At 50.4% G+C, this 15,548-nt stretch overlaps 2 protein-coding genes across 11 annotated transcripts in view; one reads left to right on the forward strand and one right to left on the reverse strand.

The window, feature by feature from the left end:
• Positions 1-369: 369 nt before the first annotated feature.
• On the forward strand, positions 370-2,830 carry INSM1 (INSM transcriptional repressor 1). Its single transcript, XM_061559457.1, has one exon. The coding sequence runs from the start codon at positions 566-568 to the stop codon at positions 1,985-1,987; it is 1,422 nt and encodes a 473-aa protein (XP_061415441.1). The 5' UTR covers positions 370-565; the 3' UTR covers positions 1,988-2,830.
• Positions 2,831-4,603: 1,773 nt separating this feature from the next.
• The window catches only part of LOC133347308 (ral GTPase-activating protein subunit alpha-1-like), a 136,278-nt gene continuing 125,333 nt past the window's right edge, over positions 4,604-15,548 (reverse strand). For 9 of the 10 annotated variants that reach the window (XM_061559458.1, XM_061559459.1, XM_061559467.1 and 6 more), the window contains 2 exons: positions 9,953-10,077; positions 4,604-5,925 (listed from right to left, as the gene is read on the reverse strand). In XM_061559458.1, the coding sequence (XP_061415442.1) occupies positions 5,771-5,925; positions 9,953-10,077 (280 nt within the window). In that variant the 3' untranslated portion in view covers positions 4,604-5,770. Of the gene's footprint in view, positions 5,926-7,065; positions 7,106-9,952; positions 10,078-15,548 lie in introns of all 10 variants that reach the window. The other variant, XM_061559464.1, reaches the window with a different exon arrangement.

Consider the following 15,548-nt stretch of genomic DNA (forward strand, 5'->3'; position numbering starts at 1 on the left):
TGGCCCCCAGCGCGAGTGTGGATTGGAATACGACCATCAATCTCGCCAGCCAGTGAGGCTCAGTAGCGTCGTTCTATCCACGACGCCCGTCCGTCTTGGGATTCGGCGCGGAATAAATTGCTGTAAATAAATTGCAGGCGCACCGCGAATAAGAAGCCAGGTCATTTAGGATAGACGGAAGGCATTTACTATTAACTGTATATACGCCCCGCCCGCTCATACCCAAATTTGACATCTGCTCCACCCATGCAGCTTAGGCTCATTGTCCTCATTGGCTGTTGCCTTGCTACCATCTGTGACGGTGGTCAGACAAAGACAAGCATTCTCATATAAGAGGTGATGAGCACGAGAGATGCTACTACACAGAGGGACTCGAGCCTCTGCTCCCCTCCCCACGCGTTGCTACAGCGTCACCTGCATGCCCCCAAAGTGCTTGGGCTAAACCCGCAGAGTGTTGCATACTGCGAAGCGATTTTCTTTGGGGGGGGAGGGGGGGCGGGGTGGAAGGGTGCAGCAGTGCCTTAATTTACCCTTAGCGGTGCCTTGCACAAACCACGTCGCCAAGATGCCGAAAGGATTTTTAGTGAAGAGGAGCAAGAGGTCCAGTGCCATGTCTTACCGGCCCCGTGCCGGTGAAGACAATGGCTTGAGCCCTGTAATGTGGCTTTCCCCGCCAGACAGCACCTACCCGGTGAACCTGGGCACCACCTGCACGGCCGTGTCCCCTCTGCCCTCCAGCTACCCACCGCCGTGCTCTTCCGCCTTCTCTGGCCGTGACCAGGAGCCATCTGTGGGGTTTGGCAGCCCGGACTCTGGCTATGCCTCTTACAGTCCCACCAGGGCCGTGAGCCGAGAGGACGCGGTGTTGGGTTCGCCAGCGTCGGCTGCGCCCTATCCCGGCCAAAGCGTCTTTCCTAGCCTCGAGCAGATGCTGCTGGCCGCGCCTTCGGCTCTGCAGCCAAGCAACGTGGAGCTGAAACCGAGGTCGGGCCTCCCGAGCAGCTCACCCACGGCGGGTGCCAAGCGGCCCTCGCCCGAACCCGCCGAGCGCAAAAGTAGCAAAGTGGCCGCAAAAAAGCCCAAGGCGGCGCGCAGGTTAATCTTCGAGGACAACGTGACCATCTCGCCCGTGCTGGGGCTGCGGATCAAGGAGGAGCCCGTGGACGCGAAGCCCAGGTCCTCCCGGCCCATGGGGGGAGGGTACGTGTGCCAGCTGTGCAAGGAGGAGTACGGTGACCCGTTCGCGCTGGCGCAGCACCGGTGCTCGCGCATCGTTCGAGTCGAGTACCGCTGCCCCGAGTGCGACAAAGTGTTCAGCTGCCCGGCCAACCTGGCTTCCCACCGGCGCTGGCACAAGCCGCGCCCCAGCCCAGCGAGCGCCACGCCGGGGGGCAAAGCGGACGCAGAGGTGCCGACTGCGGGGGCCACCACCACCACCACCGCCGCCGCTGCTGCTGCTGCTGCTACCGCCGGCGCTGCTCACAGCGACGGCTCATGCGACCGGGAGATGCCGAGTCGCGCCTCCACGCCCTCGGAAGCCGGCTCCGAGGATGGGCCCTACGAGTGCCCGCGCTGCAGCAAGAAGTTCCGGCGGCGCGCCTACCTGCGCAAGCACCTGCAGAGCGTGCACGAGGCGGCCGTGGTCGAGGCGGTCACCTCGTCGTTCCCTTGCCAGCTGTGCGACGAGGTGTTCCCGGTCCCCGAGGGCCGCGAGCAGCACCTGCTGGAGCACGGGTTGCCTCGGAGCGGCGGTGTCGGCAGCGGTGGCATTGCCTCGGCGTTCACCGCGCAGGCGGCTTACGTCTTGGACAGAGATGGTGCGTCTGAGCAGCGGCTGGCCCTCCACCCACGGGACCTCTTCCCTTGCAAGTTCTGCCCCGCGACATTCTACAGCTCCCCGGGACTCACGCGCCACATCAACAAGTGCCACCCATCTGAGAACCGCCAGGTGATATTGTTGCACATGCCCCTGCAGCCGACTTGCTAGGCGGAAAAAAAAGGAAAATTCGTCGGAGCGCTTGTTACGTGCCTTGTCGATTTAAGAGAGAGGGAAAAAAAACGTCGTATAAAGCCTTCGTCGAGACTGAATGTTCACAACGAGAAGAGTTGTTGGGGACACCGCTGACTGACCTCCGCTCAATTAAACTCTCTGCTTGAAGCGCCGAAGGGTAATGGGAGCATTCACGGTACTTCACAAGGTTACTCAGCTTTTTTTTTCCCCTCCCGTAGCGATTAGGATGCAGTTATAGCACGAAGCTTTTGTAACACTGTCGCCTTAGCATATAGAAAAGCCAAATGTAGGTTACGGGAGCTCTTCACGATATTACTTTTCGTGGCTTTATCGATGTGTGTAAATATTTGGTGAGAACCGCTTTTTTGCTATTTATCGGAGAGAAGATTAAATTAAGCGTAGTAACTGTATTTTATTAAAACAAATATTTTGTAATGTACTTTTCTATAGATGTGCTTAAATATAAAGTAGAATGTACTATTTTTGCAGCTTCGTACAAGTAGGGAAATAAAGTTTTATCTATCATGTTTAGGAAATATCGTGTGCAAATCGTTGCAACTTGGCACAGGCCCACGACTTTGTACGCCGAATGGCTATTTACTTATTGCAATTCACGATTAGAGGCCCTATTTTTAAAACGCAGTTTTGCTACTGTTTTTTGTGTACTAGATATTCTAGCCTTCCAAAGTGTACATGAAATGTCACCGCTTAATTACGTAAGTAATTGTACTCTTGTTTTACAAGTTTTATCGCGGAAAGCAATGTCTGTTTTTGAGACCCGTTTGTATAGATTTCGATTCAATAAATTCCTGTCCTGTTGCCGTGTCTCACCGCAGATTTCATTCGCACTGCAAACATGACTTCCAACAACACACACATACTACGTACGTGTTTAAAGCGTCAGCATTTACACTTTGGCATTCATCTATGAAGGGGAATCCAATTGATGGCCTGAAATACAAAGTTAAGATTGTTTTTATTTACAAATAGTTTACAAACAGCAGGTGACCTCTGCACGGACTCTCCGTTTAGAGAGCGCATCCTCTCATCCTCCTGCCACTCATCCTTCCCCCCTTCAAAGGTAAACCCACAAACTGTGCAGCCTCCACCACATCTCGCTTCCCCGAGAGGGAGGGAGGGAAGGATGATAGAGCGAGAGGGCTGATGGAGAGACGCAGCGAGACGGGGGAAGCGCTAGATTTTTGGTTGGAACGAGATTTGATTTAATGATATTACGATAAAAGGAGAATATCTGCACGTGAGCGGAGAGCGAACGCAGAAAAGTTTCAGTTGTAGCCCTTTTGACAATCCATGCTGAAGGGCTCTCCACAGGCGTGTCGGTCGGAGGGGATTTCACTATATTTCACCACAACGGTCTTTGCAGGGTTGGTGATAGGGGGCCCTGGGGGAGGAGGGGAGGGAAAGAGAAGCACCGGTTCGGATATCACTCTCCACCGATGTTAGCCGTGGCCAGTAATTGAAGGTCACATGGTTCGTATAGTGTGGTGCAGTAACCTTTCCACCACCAACCACCAAAACAGGGTACATTTAAAATTACATCGAAGAACGTGATCAAATGTTGGAAGTTAATTACGGTGATATGTCGACATTTTTGTTGTTAAACTCATAAAAAAAAGGGACTGCTTGGCCATATAGATCTCAGAATGAGAATATTTGCTCCTATATGTCCTGGCAAATATATTAAAAGAGTAAGCTAACATGCCCCCCCCGCCCCTCCCAACAAAAAGGCTTTACGTCATTTGCTTGAGATTAAAAAGCACCAGATGGCCTGGGATTTCACCGTTTGTGGAAACGGGAACGGGACCCGCACGATGTCCTCGCAGTGGGCGCAAAGGGGCTGATCGAACACGACAAAAACCGCGCAACCTCCACCGCCCACTGAATTCTTTACCGCGAGCGAGGGCAAAGCCAGATATCGGCGCAAAATAGTTTTGCGTTCAGTGCCGCATGCATGCAGATGAGCAAAGCGAAACTCGCAACACAACAAACAAAAACGTGGACGCAATACGTGAAACAAAAAATAAATCTACAGCAATTTTGTTCCTAAGCTTTAAATACCCCAAGTCTCGACGGGGGGAGCAGGCATATGGTCGGGTCTCATATTTCAAACTCGATTAACATGACCACGTAAGCCCACTGATGCGATGTTTTCTGTGCTGTACAGTTTGACAATTTTTGACTGGCATAAAACCAAATCATGAGAGAGCAAAGCAAATTATGGCAGTACGAGACATTGGCAGAGCGATATGAAAATAGGAACTTGCAGATTAACTATTTCGTCTGGCAATCCGTATGGACTGGTTTAGGCACCAATAAAAAAGGTAATTACTCAGTCTCCACAAATATCACGTTCCACACGACGCACCAAGTTGTACACAAAACCAGCGTCGTTAAGTTTGAAATAAAACTGTTTTAATACACGTGACGGAAGTGTATGTTTGTTCTCCTTCCGTGGCTACTGCAGAGAAGTAATTGTAAAATTACATCGAGGATGGCCAAGTGACACCATAAAGAAAGAGACTCTATCCCAGAAATCTGACTCACACACAAACCAAGGACTCACAGTAACGCTTGTCATGTGACCAAGTTGGTTTTTTATTGCATTTCAGATACTTCATATTTATTAGAAAACATACTGTGCGTAAATCCTTCTGCAGAGCTTGCACACAGTTTTAGGTATCTTAACAATAAAGACATGTTAATTGAAACACAGTCTGCTCATTTGCTTTAGTGTACGTAGAGAGTAGCTGATATTCTGGTATATCACACAACATAATCTACTATCGGAAGGAAATAAATATTGCGAATAAAGAAAAGTTAATTCGTTTCAAAAGTGCACATTCCATTATTCTTACCCCTAATTAGACACATTCTGTACGGACAATGCAAATACGGACAAGGTGTCGCAAGGACCACAAGACACAGGGCCTTGCATGTGACAGCTTGAGCGGTGGTGAATGGTTCACATGTTTGGGATGAATGATGATTGGTTTTAATCTTTAATTTACTTCTCGCCGACTCCGTAACCCAACGAAAGTGACACGTGATATGCCCAGTCACACATTGCTTTAGTACTAGAGATATATATATATAAGGCAAAAAAGCGATTCGGGTGATTTGATAAAACTGACGAGCGAAACAAAAGACTGCTTGCAGCTATAAAGGACCAGCCTTAAGAGTGCCATTGTCCATGGTGCTGAACAACATACCCCAGCGCAACTATCAAACGCTGCATACACAGTGTGCACTGACTAGAGACAATCACAAAGATGGGTTATACCGACACATTATAAATATGATGTAATTGCCAACTTTGAATGAGTATGCATTATTAATTACGCTTTAGTGGTTTGTTTACCATAAAATAATTTACTCTTAAAAAAGGCAATATATGCTTAGCTTTGGTACGAATTATTTTAATAAAAGTAAAAAATAAAGGAAGACAGCTGGAATGTACATCTTACAATCAACGGAAATTCGGAAAGGAAATCTCTCGCAGAAGAATAAAAATAACGCACCAAAATTACTTCATGTGTTTAATCATTCAGAAACGGAAGCTAACGCGCACGCAAAACAACGAGCCCCTGAGGGGGCCCTCCTCCCCCACCCCACTCCCTTCAGCACTGCAAACCTGCCGCGCATAGACTGGACGGAAACACAAGAGGGGGAGAGCCGGCCACGCCAGTTGTGCGGGCACCAGCGGCCGTGGGCGTCGTGCCGGCTAACGGCGGAGGGTCGTCAGGACTTCCCGACCGCGCCCGTGATGCGGCGCAGCCTGCCCGTGCGTCGGTGCTTGCCGAAGGGCTGCGCGTGGGCCTGCTTGGAGACGCTTTCGGCGCAGTCTGCCTCCTCAGCGGGGCTGTCCACCTCTCGGCTGGTGTCGTGCTCGTTCACTGCAAGGCACGTGAGCGAGCGAGCGCGCGAACGCACGAGAAGAGCGGTCCAGGTGTGAATAATCTCGTACGTACAGTACTGGCGACAGTGGGGTTCGCGCTTACACACGAGTCAAAATGCAACGTAATTAATATTATAGTTACAACTGCTGGCTGCTTTTGGCGTGTACGGTGAACACACAGATGCTGCTGCTTTGGTTTGCGCCCACTGGAAGCGCTTGAATAAACAATGCCACGACCGGCGCTACGGCACTGCACAAATAGGGGACCGACAAGCCAAAACAGAATTCGATATCAGGCCATGAGACCAAATTTTCTGACAATACCACAAGATTAGTGAAGTCAAGGCGGTAATGTATTATGGATATTCGTTATACATTTTTAATGGCCACAAACAAATGAAGCCTGCTTTCAAAGGCCAGCGGTTAGATAATTACAAGCTTCTGCGGCCGCTTTCTTCTTTGCCGTTTATTTATAAACTACCGCGAATTAATCGAACATCTAGGGCGCAAGAATAATTTACGCAAGCATCATGTAATTTTAAGCGGCTTTTAATGAGTGTCTCCGAGTGGCCCTCCGCAGAGAAAGAGCGGTTGAAAAGCGAGGTGCCCGAGGTACGACGCTCGCACCCGGCAGCAGGTGTGAGCGCGTCAACGGCATCAACGGCATCAACGGCATCAACGGAGGCATTCGGGGCACAATGCCTGGCAACCAGCAGCCCCTCGCTTCGCGGCGTCGTCCAGCCGAGCGAGCATTATCGACCGCTCATCTCAAGATACTTTCACGGACGCGGCTCTCTCGGAGCGCCTCCTCCGAGCGCCGGCGCGCAGAGGTTGTTCTTAGTTTGTGCAACCTCTTCTTCCAAGTTTCCCTTTTTGTTTTCTTTAATTCCCCCCCACCCCCCGTCCCCACGAAGCCTTATTTTGTTGGGGTTGCGGTGAATCGTATTAGTAAAAAAAAAACAAAGAAAGCTTTAATTAGTGACCAATCGGGTTAGTGCAGCTGAAAACAAGGAAGGGGGAAAGTGCTCCGTGTTGGTGCTGGTTAAAAATAACAAAAAGCTGGAACAAAAGCCGGTTAAGGACAGGAGAGCTTGGCAGTGCGTGGCCCTTCGCGAGCACCTCGGCCCCCTTCTCTTACCTTTGTTTCTGCTTGGGAGAAAGGCGTTATGAAAAATGATCTGGGAAAAATCAAAATTTTAACGTAAAACAAATACAGCTACAAATCGCACCCGAGTGACAGCGGCAGCGCCCAGTCACAAGGGTGGTGAGCGACTCCCGCACGAGGCAAGCGCCGCGACGAGGGCAAAACTGGGGAGACGACGCAAATCGCACCGCTTGAGACGCCCACCTGTCGCCGGCACCGCGCATTGACCGCGGCTCACGCTGTCGTCTCAGGCAAAACCGCGTGAGTTTTTTTTTCCAGCACAAGAGTAACGACAACAGGAAGGACTGCGTCACCGCACCTAAACGACGCAACGCACAAATGCGTGCTGCTAAGCATCACGCCCCTTTTTTGTTTTAAGACGCAAAAGCTTAACGGTAAAATGATTTTTGTTTTTACATGCTAGAACGTTACATCGGTAGGCCACTGTTGACGAATTCATTTTGCGAACAATAAATAAATCGAATTAATCGTAATCTTGCGTGCTGGGGGAGGGAAAAAAACCTCAGCGCTTGGCTAGAAGAATCCCACAGGTCAGCTCCTTACGATAACAGGTTAACCAGGGTTCTCTCGTTTACTTTGGACAAAATCAAAGAATTCGAAACAGGATCAGAGATGAAATGCAATCAGTTTCTATATTTTCATTAACAATTAGTAATGATTTGTGGATTCTTGCAACAAAAACAAGGAAAGACAAGAGACCACCATCTCAAAATTTCCACTAGACCCACTGCATCCCATGATTAGTCGTCCCCGCTGTAAACCAACCAATATAAACATAAATAAAAATCAGAGAGAGGGACTCCGCATTGTAGCACGCTCGTGTGAACTACAGTGATTGAAGAGACACGGGATTTTTAATGCCACAAGACCCCAAAAATTACAGCCCTCAATAATGATGTGCATCACAAGATATAGCAGTGATTCTATCCTTCAACCACCTGCAAAAATTACATATGGTAAAAAAAACTAGTGCCATCTCTTATCGCAATGCCAAAGACCTCGTGATGACGTTTAACAATGTTTAAACTTAAATGCATTATATTTATTCACAACTTACTGTGATAAATTATGATCGGTTTGAAAATTAAATTTGACGTCTTCAACAAACCCAGTTTTCACGAATCCAATTTCAGATTTTTTTCTCTCTCTGAACTTGCAGTAAAAAAAAAAAGTTTTTATTAAATAGTTTTCATTACGATGTCTCTCCTGACAGATCACTGGCATTTCCGCTGGTAGCGCCAGAGGGAAATGAACGACGCCACGTTAGGTTCCCGCCACTCTCATCACCGCTTCTGGCCACGCTGCTGCCATGGAAAATCGGACATGGTGGGGGGGGGGGGCATAGCGAATCATGTTTCCTCTCCATTTTGTCATCCCGTTTGCATCATTTCTTTATTGTTTTGTCTCGATGTACATTTGTTTGTTAGCCCCATCAAGATAAATGTAACATGTGGATATCTTGATTTGAAGCTTTCTTGACTGCAGGAATCCATGCTCTTTGGTTCTTTCAGTAAAGTCACGTAGGTATGAAATAAAATAAATCACGACGTTTCGGGCGCAACACAAGCATCCATCATCAGCTTTCCCACCTGATGATGGACGCTTGTGTTGCGCCCGAAACGTCGTGATTTATTGTATTTTATACCTACGTGACTTTACCGAAAGAGCCAAAGAATATGTGGATATCATTTGTGTACAAAAACACTAACAAAAACACCGTCTTGTACTACACACATGATCTCATGCCTGTACGGTGAACCTCAAAAGGCAAAAGGGCAGTGCTGCAACTGCTTGCTCACAACATTGCTACAAGGAAGGGCCTCCACTAGAAGAAGCTGGAGAGACCCCCCCCTACCCCTCTGGAGGGTATTTGGCCTACTCTTTCAACGCTGACCATGCATCTTAGAAGAGGGGCACCTTCTGATAGCAATGGATGCGTCGGGTTACACCCCCATCGGACACATACCACAAATATAACCTGGGGGGGAGGGTGGCTGAGGGGTAGGGTGCACCTTGGGGGGAGGGGGGGGCGTGTTTAAGCTAGTTTGTAAAGAAAGGGCACCGTGGTGACAAGATGTTAACTACGTCGACTGGTATGCACGAGGTGATGGGTTCGATCCTGACCCTGACGCTTATATTTGGAGTTTGTGTCTCTCTCTCTCTCTCTGTGATCGCGTGGATTTTTCTCCGGGTCCTCCGTTTTTTTCCCCCTCCACATTTATAATCAACATACATTTAGAGTATTTGGCTACTGCTATAAATGCCTACGCGATAAGCCACTTCGTTGGGTGACCATTTGTGGCCAGGTCGATTCTGGGAAGAAAAAAAAGTCTAAAGCTCAGTGGGCCTTACCTGGTAAAATAAAAATAGTATATTTTAAAATAGTTTTTAATTATCCTCTCTATGCCCCACCCTCCCCTCCCTCTGCGGAGCACGACTCGAGTTCAGGCAACGAGGGGTGTGCGGTTGGGTGTGGGGGTGGGTGTGTGGGGGGGGGGTGTGGGTGGGTGTGTGGGGGGGAGTGCGGGGTGGGTGTGCGGGGTGGGTGTGCGGGGTGGGTGTGTGGGGGGGTGTGTGGGTGGGGTGTGCGGGGGAGTGTGTGTGGGGGTGTGTGGGGGGGTGTGTGGGTGGGGTGTGCGGGGGAGTGTGTAGGTGGGTGTGTGGGGGGGTGTGTGGGTGGGTGTGTGGGGGGGTGTGCGGGGGGGGGGTGCGGGGGGGGGTGTGTGGGGGGGTGTGGGTGGGTGTGTGGGGGGGTGTGTGGGTGGGTGTGGGGGGGGGGTGTGCGGGGTGGGTGTGTGGGTGGGTGTGTGGGGGGGGTATGGGACCGGTGACTGCGTGCGGGCGCCGCTGCAGCCCTCACCTGCGTCACACGAGAGCGGGCGGCACATGGCGGGGCTGTACACCTGCGCCGCCAGGTCCTCGAAGGTGCTCACCTCCCGCTGCTGCTTCACGATGGCCTCCAGGTACCGCGACCGCTCTTCATAGCTTGAGACGGAGCGGTGAGCGTTAGGGGAGGGGGGGGGGGGTGCCGTCAAGGAAGCCGACAGGTGCGCTCGCTTGCTCTCTCTCACTGCCCCCCAGCGGGAATGGTGAAACGAGGGGGGGGGGGGGCTGCAGAGATTTTCCCAGCGGGTCCCTCTGCCGAACACGGCGCTGGAGCGGCACGTTCACCGCGAAGCAGGAGAGCTTTGGCGTCGAGTGCCCGAGCGCAGAATAAACCTGGCCACCTGCCGCCTTTCCCCTGCCTCATCGCATGCATGTTTGGAGTTTTGCCCGTTTCCCCTCAACATTTAGCAGCGCGAATTTCGATTATTCAAATCGTTTTTCTGCTGCAAATTTTCACGCGACAAGCCCACTTCGTTGCGCTATCATTTGCGGCCAGGTAGCTTCTGAAAAGGAAGCTAATAGATCAGTGGGCTTTACCTGGTAAGATAAAAAAACTAGTTTAGTTTTATTTGGATATATTTCTTTAAGTGATTTGTTTACCTTTCCTATGCTTTGCACTCATATCGTGTTTTTGTATCGTTTGCTGTAACCTTCTGACTCGCAACCTCCTGGACATCTGCGAAAAAGAGCTTCATAGCTCATCGGATTACTCCAGTAGAAATATTCTGATTGTGATTACGGCTGAAAATGATGGGTTCGAAGAGACGGTGAGGGTACATTTAAGCACCGCACACAGGGAGCAAAGGTGAAGAGACAAAGTGAAATTTGATTAATTTTACACGTGATATTTACATCATGATGCCTCGCTGAAATAAAAAAAAAACTATCGCTCGGCACACACATTGCACGCACACGGTTATTAAACCATTTGTGGTGAAAGAATGAATTTGCACTGTGGAGGCAAGCGAGTGAACATATTGAGATCTGCTTATTAAATGTATGCATGCTCACGCGCATTATATTGACGTTTCGATATGGCTATGCTTAACATCAACAAGCTTAATGTGTTGACATATGATTCAGAGCTTTCGTACTTAAAGCATAATATAACCACATTTCCTTTTTATTTTCTCGTGATGTTTTTGTTAGACTGCCTCCGCTGGAAATAACAAATGATATATGATAAAGAAGCATTACTTGTGTTTCCTCCGGAGATCGCAACCACCACCCTAAGACCTGACATGGTGCTCTGGTCCAGTTCGCTCAAGAAGGTCTTCATCATTGAGCTCACAGTACCCTGGGAGGACTCAGTAGATGAGGCTTGAGAGCGAAAACATCTGCGCTATGCCGATCTAGCTGCCGAAGCACGGCATCATGGCTGGAACACAGAAGTCCGACCAGTGGAGGTGGGCTGCAGAGGTTTTGTGGCAACATCTACAACCAGACTGCTTAGAGACCTGGGAATTAAGGGCCAGAGCCAGCGTTCGGCAATCAGAGCTGTATCGGAGGCGGCAGAAGGCAGCAGTCAGTGGCTCTGGATGAAGAGGAAAGACCCCAGCTGGGCCCCAAAGTGAGAGGGCCAGGAGGTATGCAGTCAACAATGCTTGACTCAGGGAGGAGGACGCCCCTGCCATGCATAGTCCCATGGGATGTTGGCTATCAACAACAAGGCAACTCCTATGACTAATTGGGAATGGGACGCAAGCGTAGGATTGATCACCCTGCCGCTGGCCGTCTTTGGGGAGGGTGTATAGTATGAAAGGCCGAAACACCCTAGGAACCAAAGGGTCACTACTGACGATGCGCTCCCCAAATTTCACCAGGCTCACTGTTCATGAACTCTTGGAAGTGCTTGCACAAAGGATAGTAACATCTCATCCTGTGTTTTTTGGAATTACATCGTGTTGGCTCACTATTTAACGTCATGCAAATCAGTGCATAAAATGAATATGCAAAAAAAATACATTATTAATAGTCTGGGCAAGAAATACTCGGCTTTTTGCTTTACAAAATGTGCAAACGCAGCTGCACAACGATTCCTACAAATCTACATTCGTTTGCTCACAACAACAACAACGACAAAACGTGTATTTTACGCGAGGTTTAATTTTGTCCGATGCATCTGCAGGTCTCATTACAGGCGTCGGCATTGTTGCTCTTGTCGGGACAGACAGTGCGACAGAGGCCCTCTGCGGGTCCCTGTGGGGCCGCCGCACAGACAGATTGAGATGTCACGGCTGGCCGAGGAGCCAATGAGCGGAGAGCCCGACGGGGGCAGGGGGGGGGGGTGTTTAGAGGACAGTCGGGTGGACGGACGCAGAGAGATGGCAAGAGGGGCGAGCGATTAGGGCCCATGAGGATGACACCTGCCAAGCGAGAAGACGGGGCACGCCACGACGTGCCAGCTGAACCCCGGCTGACCGAGCCTGCACGTGCATGCCTAACCTTGGAATTGTGTGTGTTTTTCTCCTCTTCAGACATTAGTATATTTACGGTTGGATGCTGGGCTTGAAATTGATCTTTAACGAAATTACCCTTCCACCCCACCCACCCCATCCAGCGATTCGATTGTGTCACGATGCAGGGGTTGCAATTCGATAAAAAAATGTTTTACTCGGTTTGACATTCGTCTCGTTTGTACAGTTTGGTTCACTGAGACAGTAAAAATGTCACAATAAGATGACGTGCGCAAGTAATTTGCACGATCCGATACCCGTATCATAAGCGTGTCGATCGATTTTCATCAAGATTCGATTCATTGTTACATGTCAAGTCAGAGCCACACCCTGCTGCCTTCTCCATCACCAACTACTAACACATGGCAGCCAGCATTCATCTCACGTGTCAATTTGAGGGCTGGTCATCAGAAAACGTCTTGAAAATGTAGTTTTCATCAGGCCCCATGGCGCCACAGTGGCGAGATGTTCACTACCTCGCCTGGTATACAGGAGGTCGTGGATTCGATCCCGACCCTGACGCCTGTTTATTTGCAGTTTGCGTGTTCTCCCCCGTGGTCGCGTGGATTCATGTCCGGGCTCTCCGTTTTCTCTCTCTTCATTTAGAATCACCATGCATTTAGAGTGACTGGCTGCTATATATTTCCATGTGATAAGCCACGTCGTTAGGCAATCATTTGTGGCCAGGTCGCTTCTGAAAAAGATCTATATAGCTCAGTGGGCCTTACCTGGTAAAATAAAAAGTTTAGTTTTAGTTTAGTTTGTAGTATAGTCTCCAACTATTACCCACTTATCTCTCTGGCCTATGTGCTATGAATAAGTGTGCCCTATTATATAAATCTCCAAATAAGGCAGTGTTTACCGACGAATTTGTTGCGTTTATAGCATTTATTTCAGGTGGTTAAGCCTATGCCAAGTAGAGTGCTCGTGCCAAGTCGAGGTATTACAACTGTACAATTGTTTGGGGCCAGGTATCACAGAAGGCACTCGTGGTAAAACACGCAACGGCCGTTCAATCATCAATGCTTGAACATATGTTACACACTCGGGGTCATCGAAAAGTCAGAGGTAATTAGACTCACGCTACGATAATTTATTTCTGTTCTTGCTTCGCGCCTCTCACCCAAGGCTCTGACCGTGTATTTTTGGCACCTCAAGCAAGCGTGCTGACACTCGCCACGCACACTGGGGTGGCGGCTTGGTTGAACAGGAATCGGCATAATCGTGTGCCGTGTGAAGATGTCCCATTAGCAGCTCTGCGTGCCGTGTACGTTTGTGTGTGTGCGCGCGCGTGCGTGCGTGCGCTCGTGGGGAGCCGGTAATGCAGCGGTTAGCGCACTGTGCATTGAACCCGGTGCCCTGAGTTCGATTCTCGCTCACGGCCAACATAAGTGTGTGTGAACTTGTCCTGGGCCTCCCCTAGGTCGACTCAGCCTCAAATGAGTACCTGGTGTGGTGTGTAAACATCGCCACTGGGCAGACAAAGGTGGCCGAGTGTTGTACAGGTCACCGACCCCCCCCTTGTGCCGTGCCGGCCTTGATAGGTGCTCGCTAACAGCACTTGCCCCAACAGTATGTTAAGGCTATAGGGGGGATCTTTGTCTGTGCGTGCGCTTGAAGTATGCTTTGCGGGGTAGTGGTAAAATATCCCGAAAATGGCAGTGATTTTTGGCTTGCTTACAGATCACGACACTTCATAACAACTTAATCACAGCCATTTGTTGGTGATGGCAACTGTGTGAACATACTTCTCCATGCTGGTTAGGATGGGTTTGGGTAGTGGTGTTGGGTGGTGGAGTGGGGTAAGGACCGTTTCAGATGTCACATATCATAGCCAAAAATCGAACTTAGGTGGCGAGGTTCACAGGACAGCGCGCTAACCATCGCGCCACCGCTTATTTAAACACATACCTAGAAGACGAGTACATTATGCATGCGACACATGTCGACATCAGTGCGGAGAAGACAAAAGCAGCTGGGTTTGGTAGCGACACCACAACGGTGCTGTGCGTGAAGTGACAGTTTTCATTGGCGTTCATTGATAAGCGCTTGCTAAAAAACGTCAAAGCGGTAACACTAAATGATCACCGTTGTCTTTGTGCATAAGTGAATGCTATTCCGTGATTGATATCATCCCTGACCCCATTTGCAACAGATTTTTCTCTCATTTAAAGCAAATTGACCCGGGTTTGGGTTTACGCGCACGATTATCGGGAGACAATATCGACCTTGCGTAATCGGCCTCTCGCTGCGCGCGCCTGCAACTCATCGGACGGGTATGGATTTTGGGACAGAAAGAAAGCCGTGCGACTTGCTAATACGGCCGCAACTCAGGGGGATGCGCTTAACCTGAACTCAATACAACTGCTCAGGAAAAATCTCGGGAGGCAGCGGAAGCTCTTTGTCCGTGAGCCGAAGAAGCGACCGGCAACTGTGTTTTTTTGTTGTTGTTGCCCGTGCCGTTTGTTTGCTCAGGATAAGTGCTCTGCCTGTCCGTCCGCCGGCCGGCGTACCGGCCGGCCGCCACGTGAATAAAGCGACGCTTAATTTACCGCCTTCCGCCCGCAGACAATGACGAAAACCCCCTCCCCCGAGGCCTCGTTTGGGACGACTGCAGCCGCGCCGGCTGACGGCGACGTGGCGTGCGCTGGGCCGGGCGCGTGTCGCGTATCACGCACGGGCGGGCGGGCGGGCGGAGGCAGCCGGGCCTGGCTCTGGGAGGAGCGCGACAAATCGCTGAAAGAGGCAGCCGCAGTGGCCACCTGAGCCACGCGGCCGGCCGGGGGCTCCCCGAGTCCCCACGGCGATCTCGGAACAATCGCCGACGATTCCCCCACGTGCCACCGTCGCCGTGGCGCACGCCGCCACCCCCCCCCAAATACCCCCCCCCCCCACCACCGCCCCCCATCCCGCCTCCCCCGCCGCTTTCCCTGCTGCCTCCGCAGTCCCTCTTTGCTACATGTCAGGTTTTTTTTTCTTCTCGAGCCGAATCCTCTGTGCCACCCTTCTCCATCGCTCGCATCAACAAACAGCGAGAGGAAAACAATTGTCCCGCACTCGGGAGGATTGCTAATTACGCTCGGCGTTGACAGAATGGCTTATTTCTCCACGTGT

This window comes from Lethenteron reissneri, chromosome 25 (assembly GCF_015708825.2).
Source record: "Lethenteron reissneri isolate LAM-NWPU_2019-01 chromosome 25, ASM1570882v1, whole genome shotgun sequence".
NCBI lineage: Eukaryota > Metazoa > Chordata > Hyperoartia > Petromyzontiformes > Petromyzontidae > Lethenteron > Lethenteron reissneri.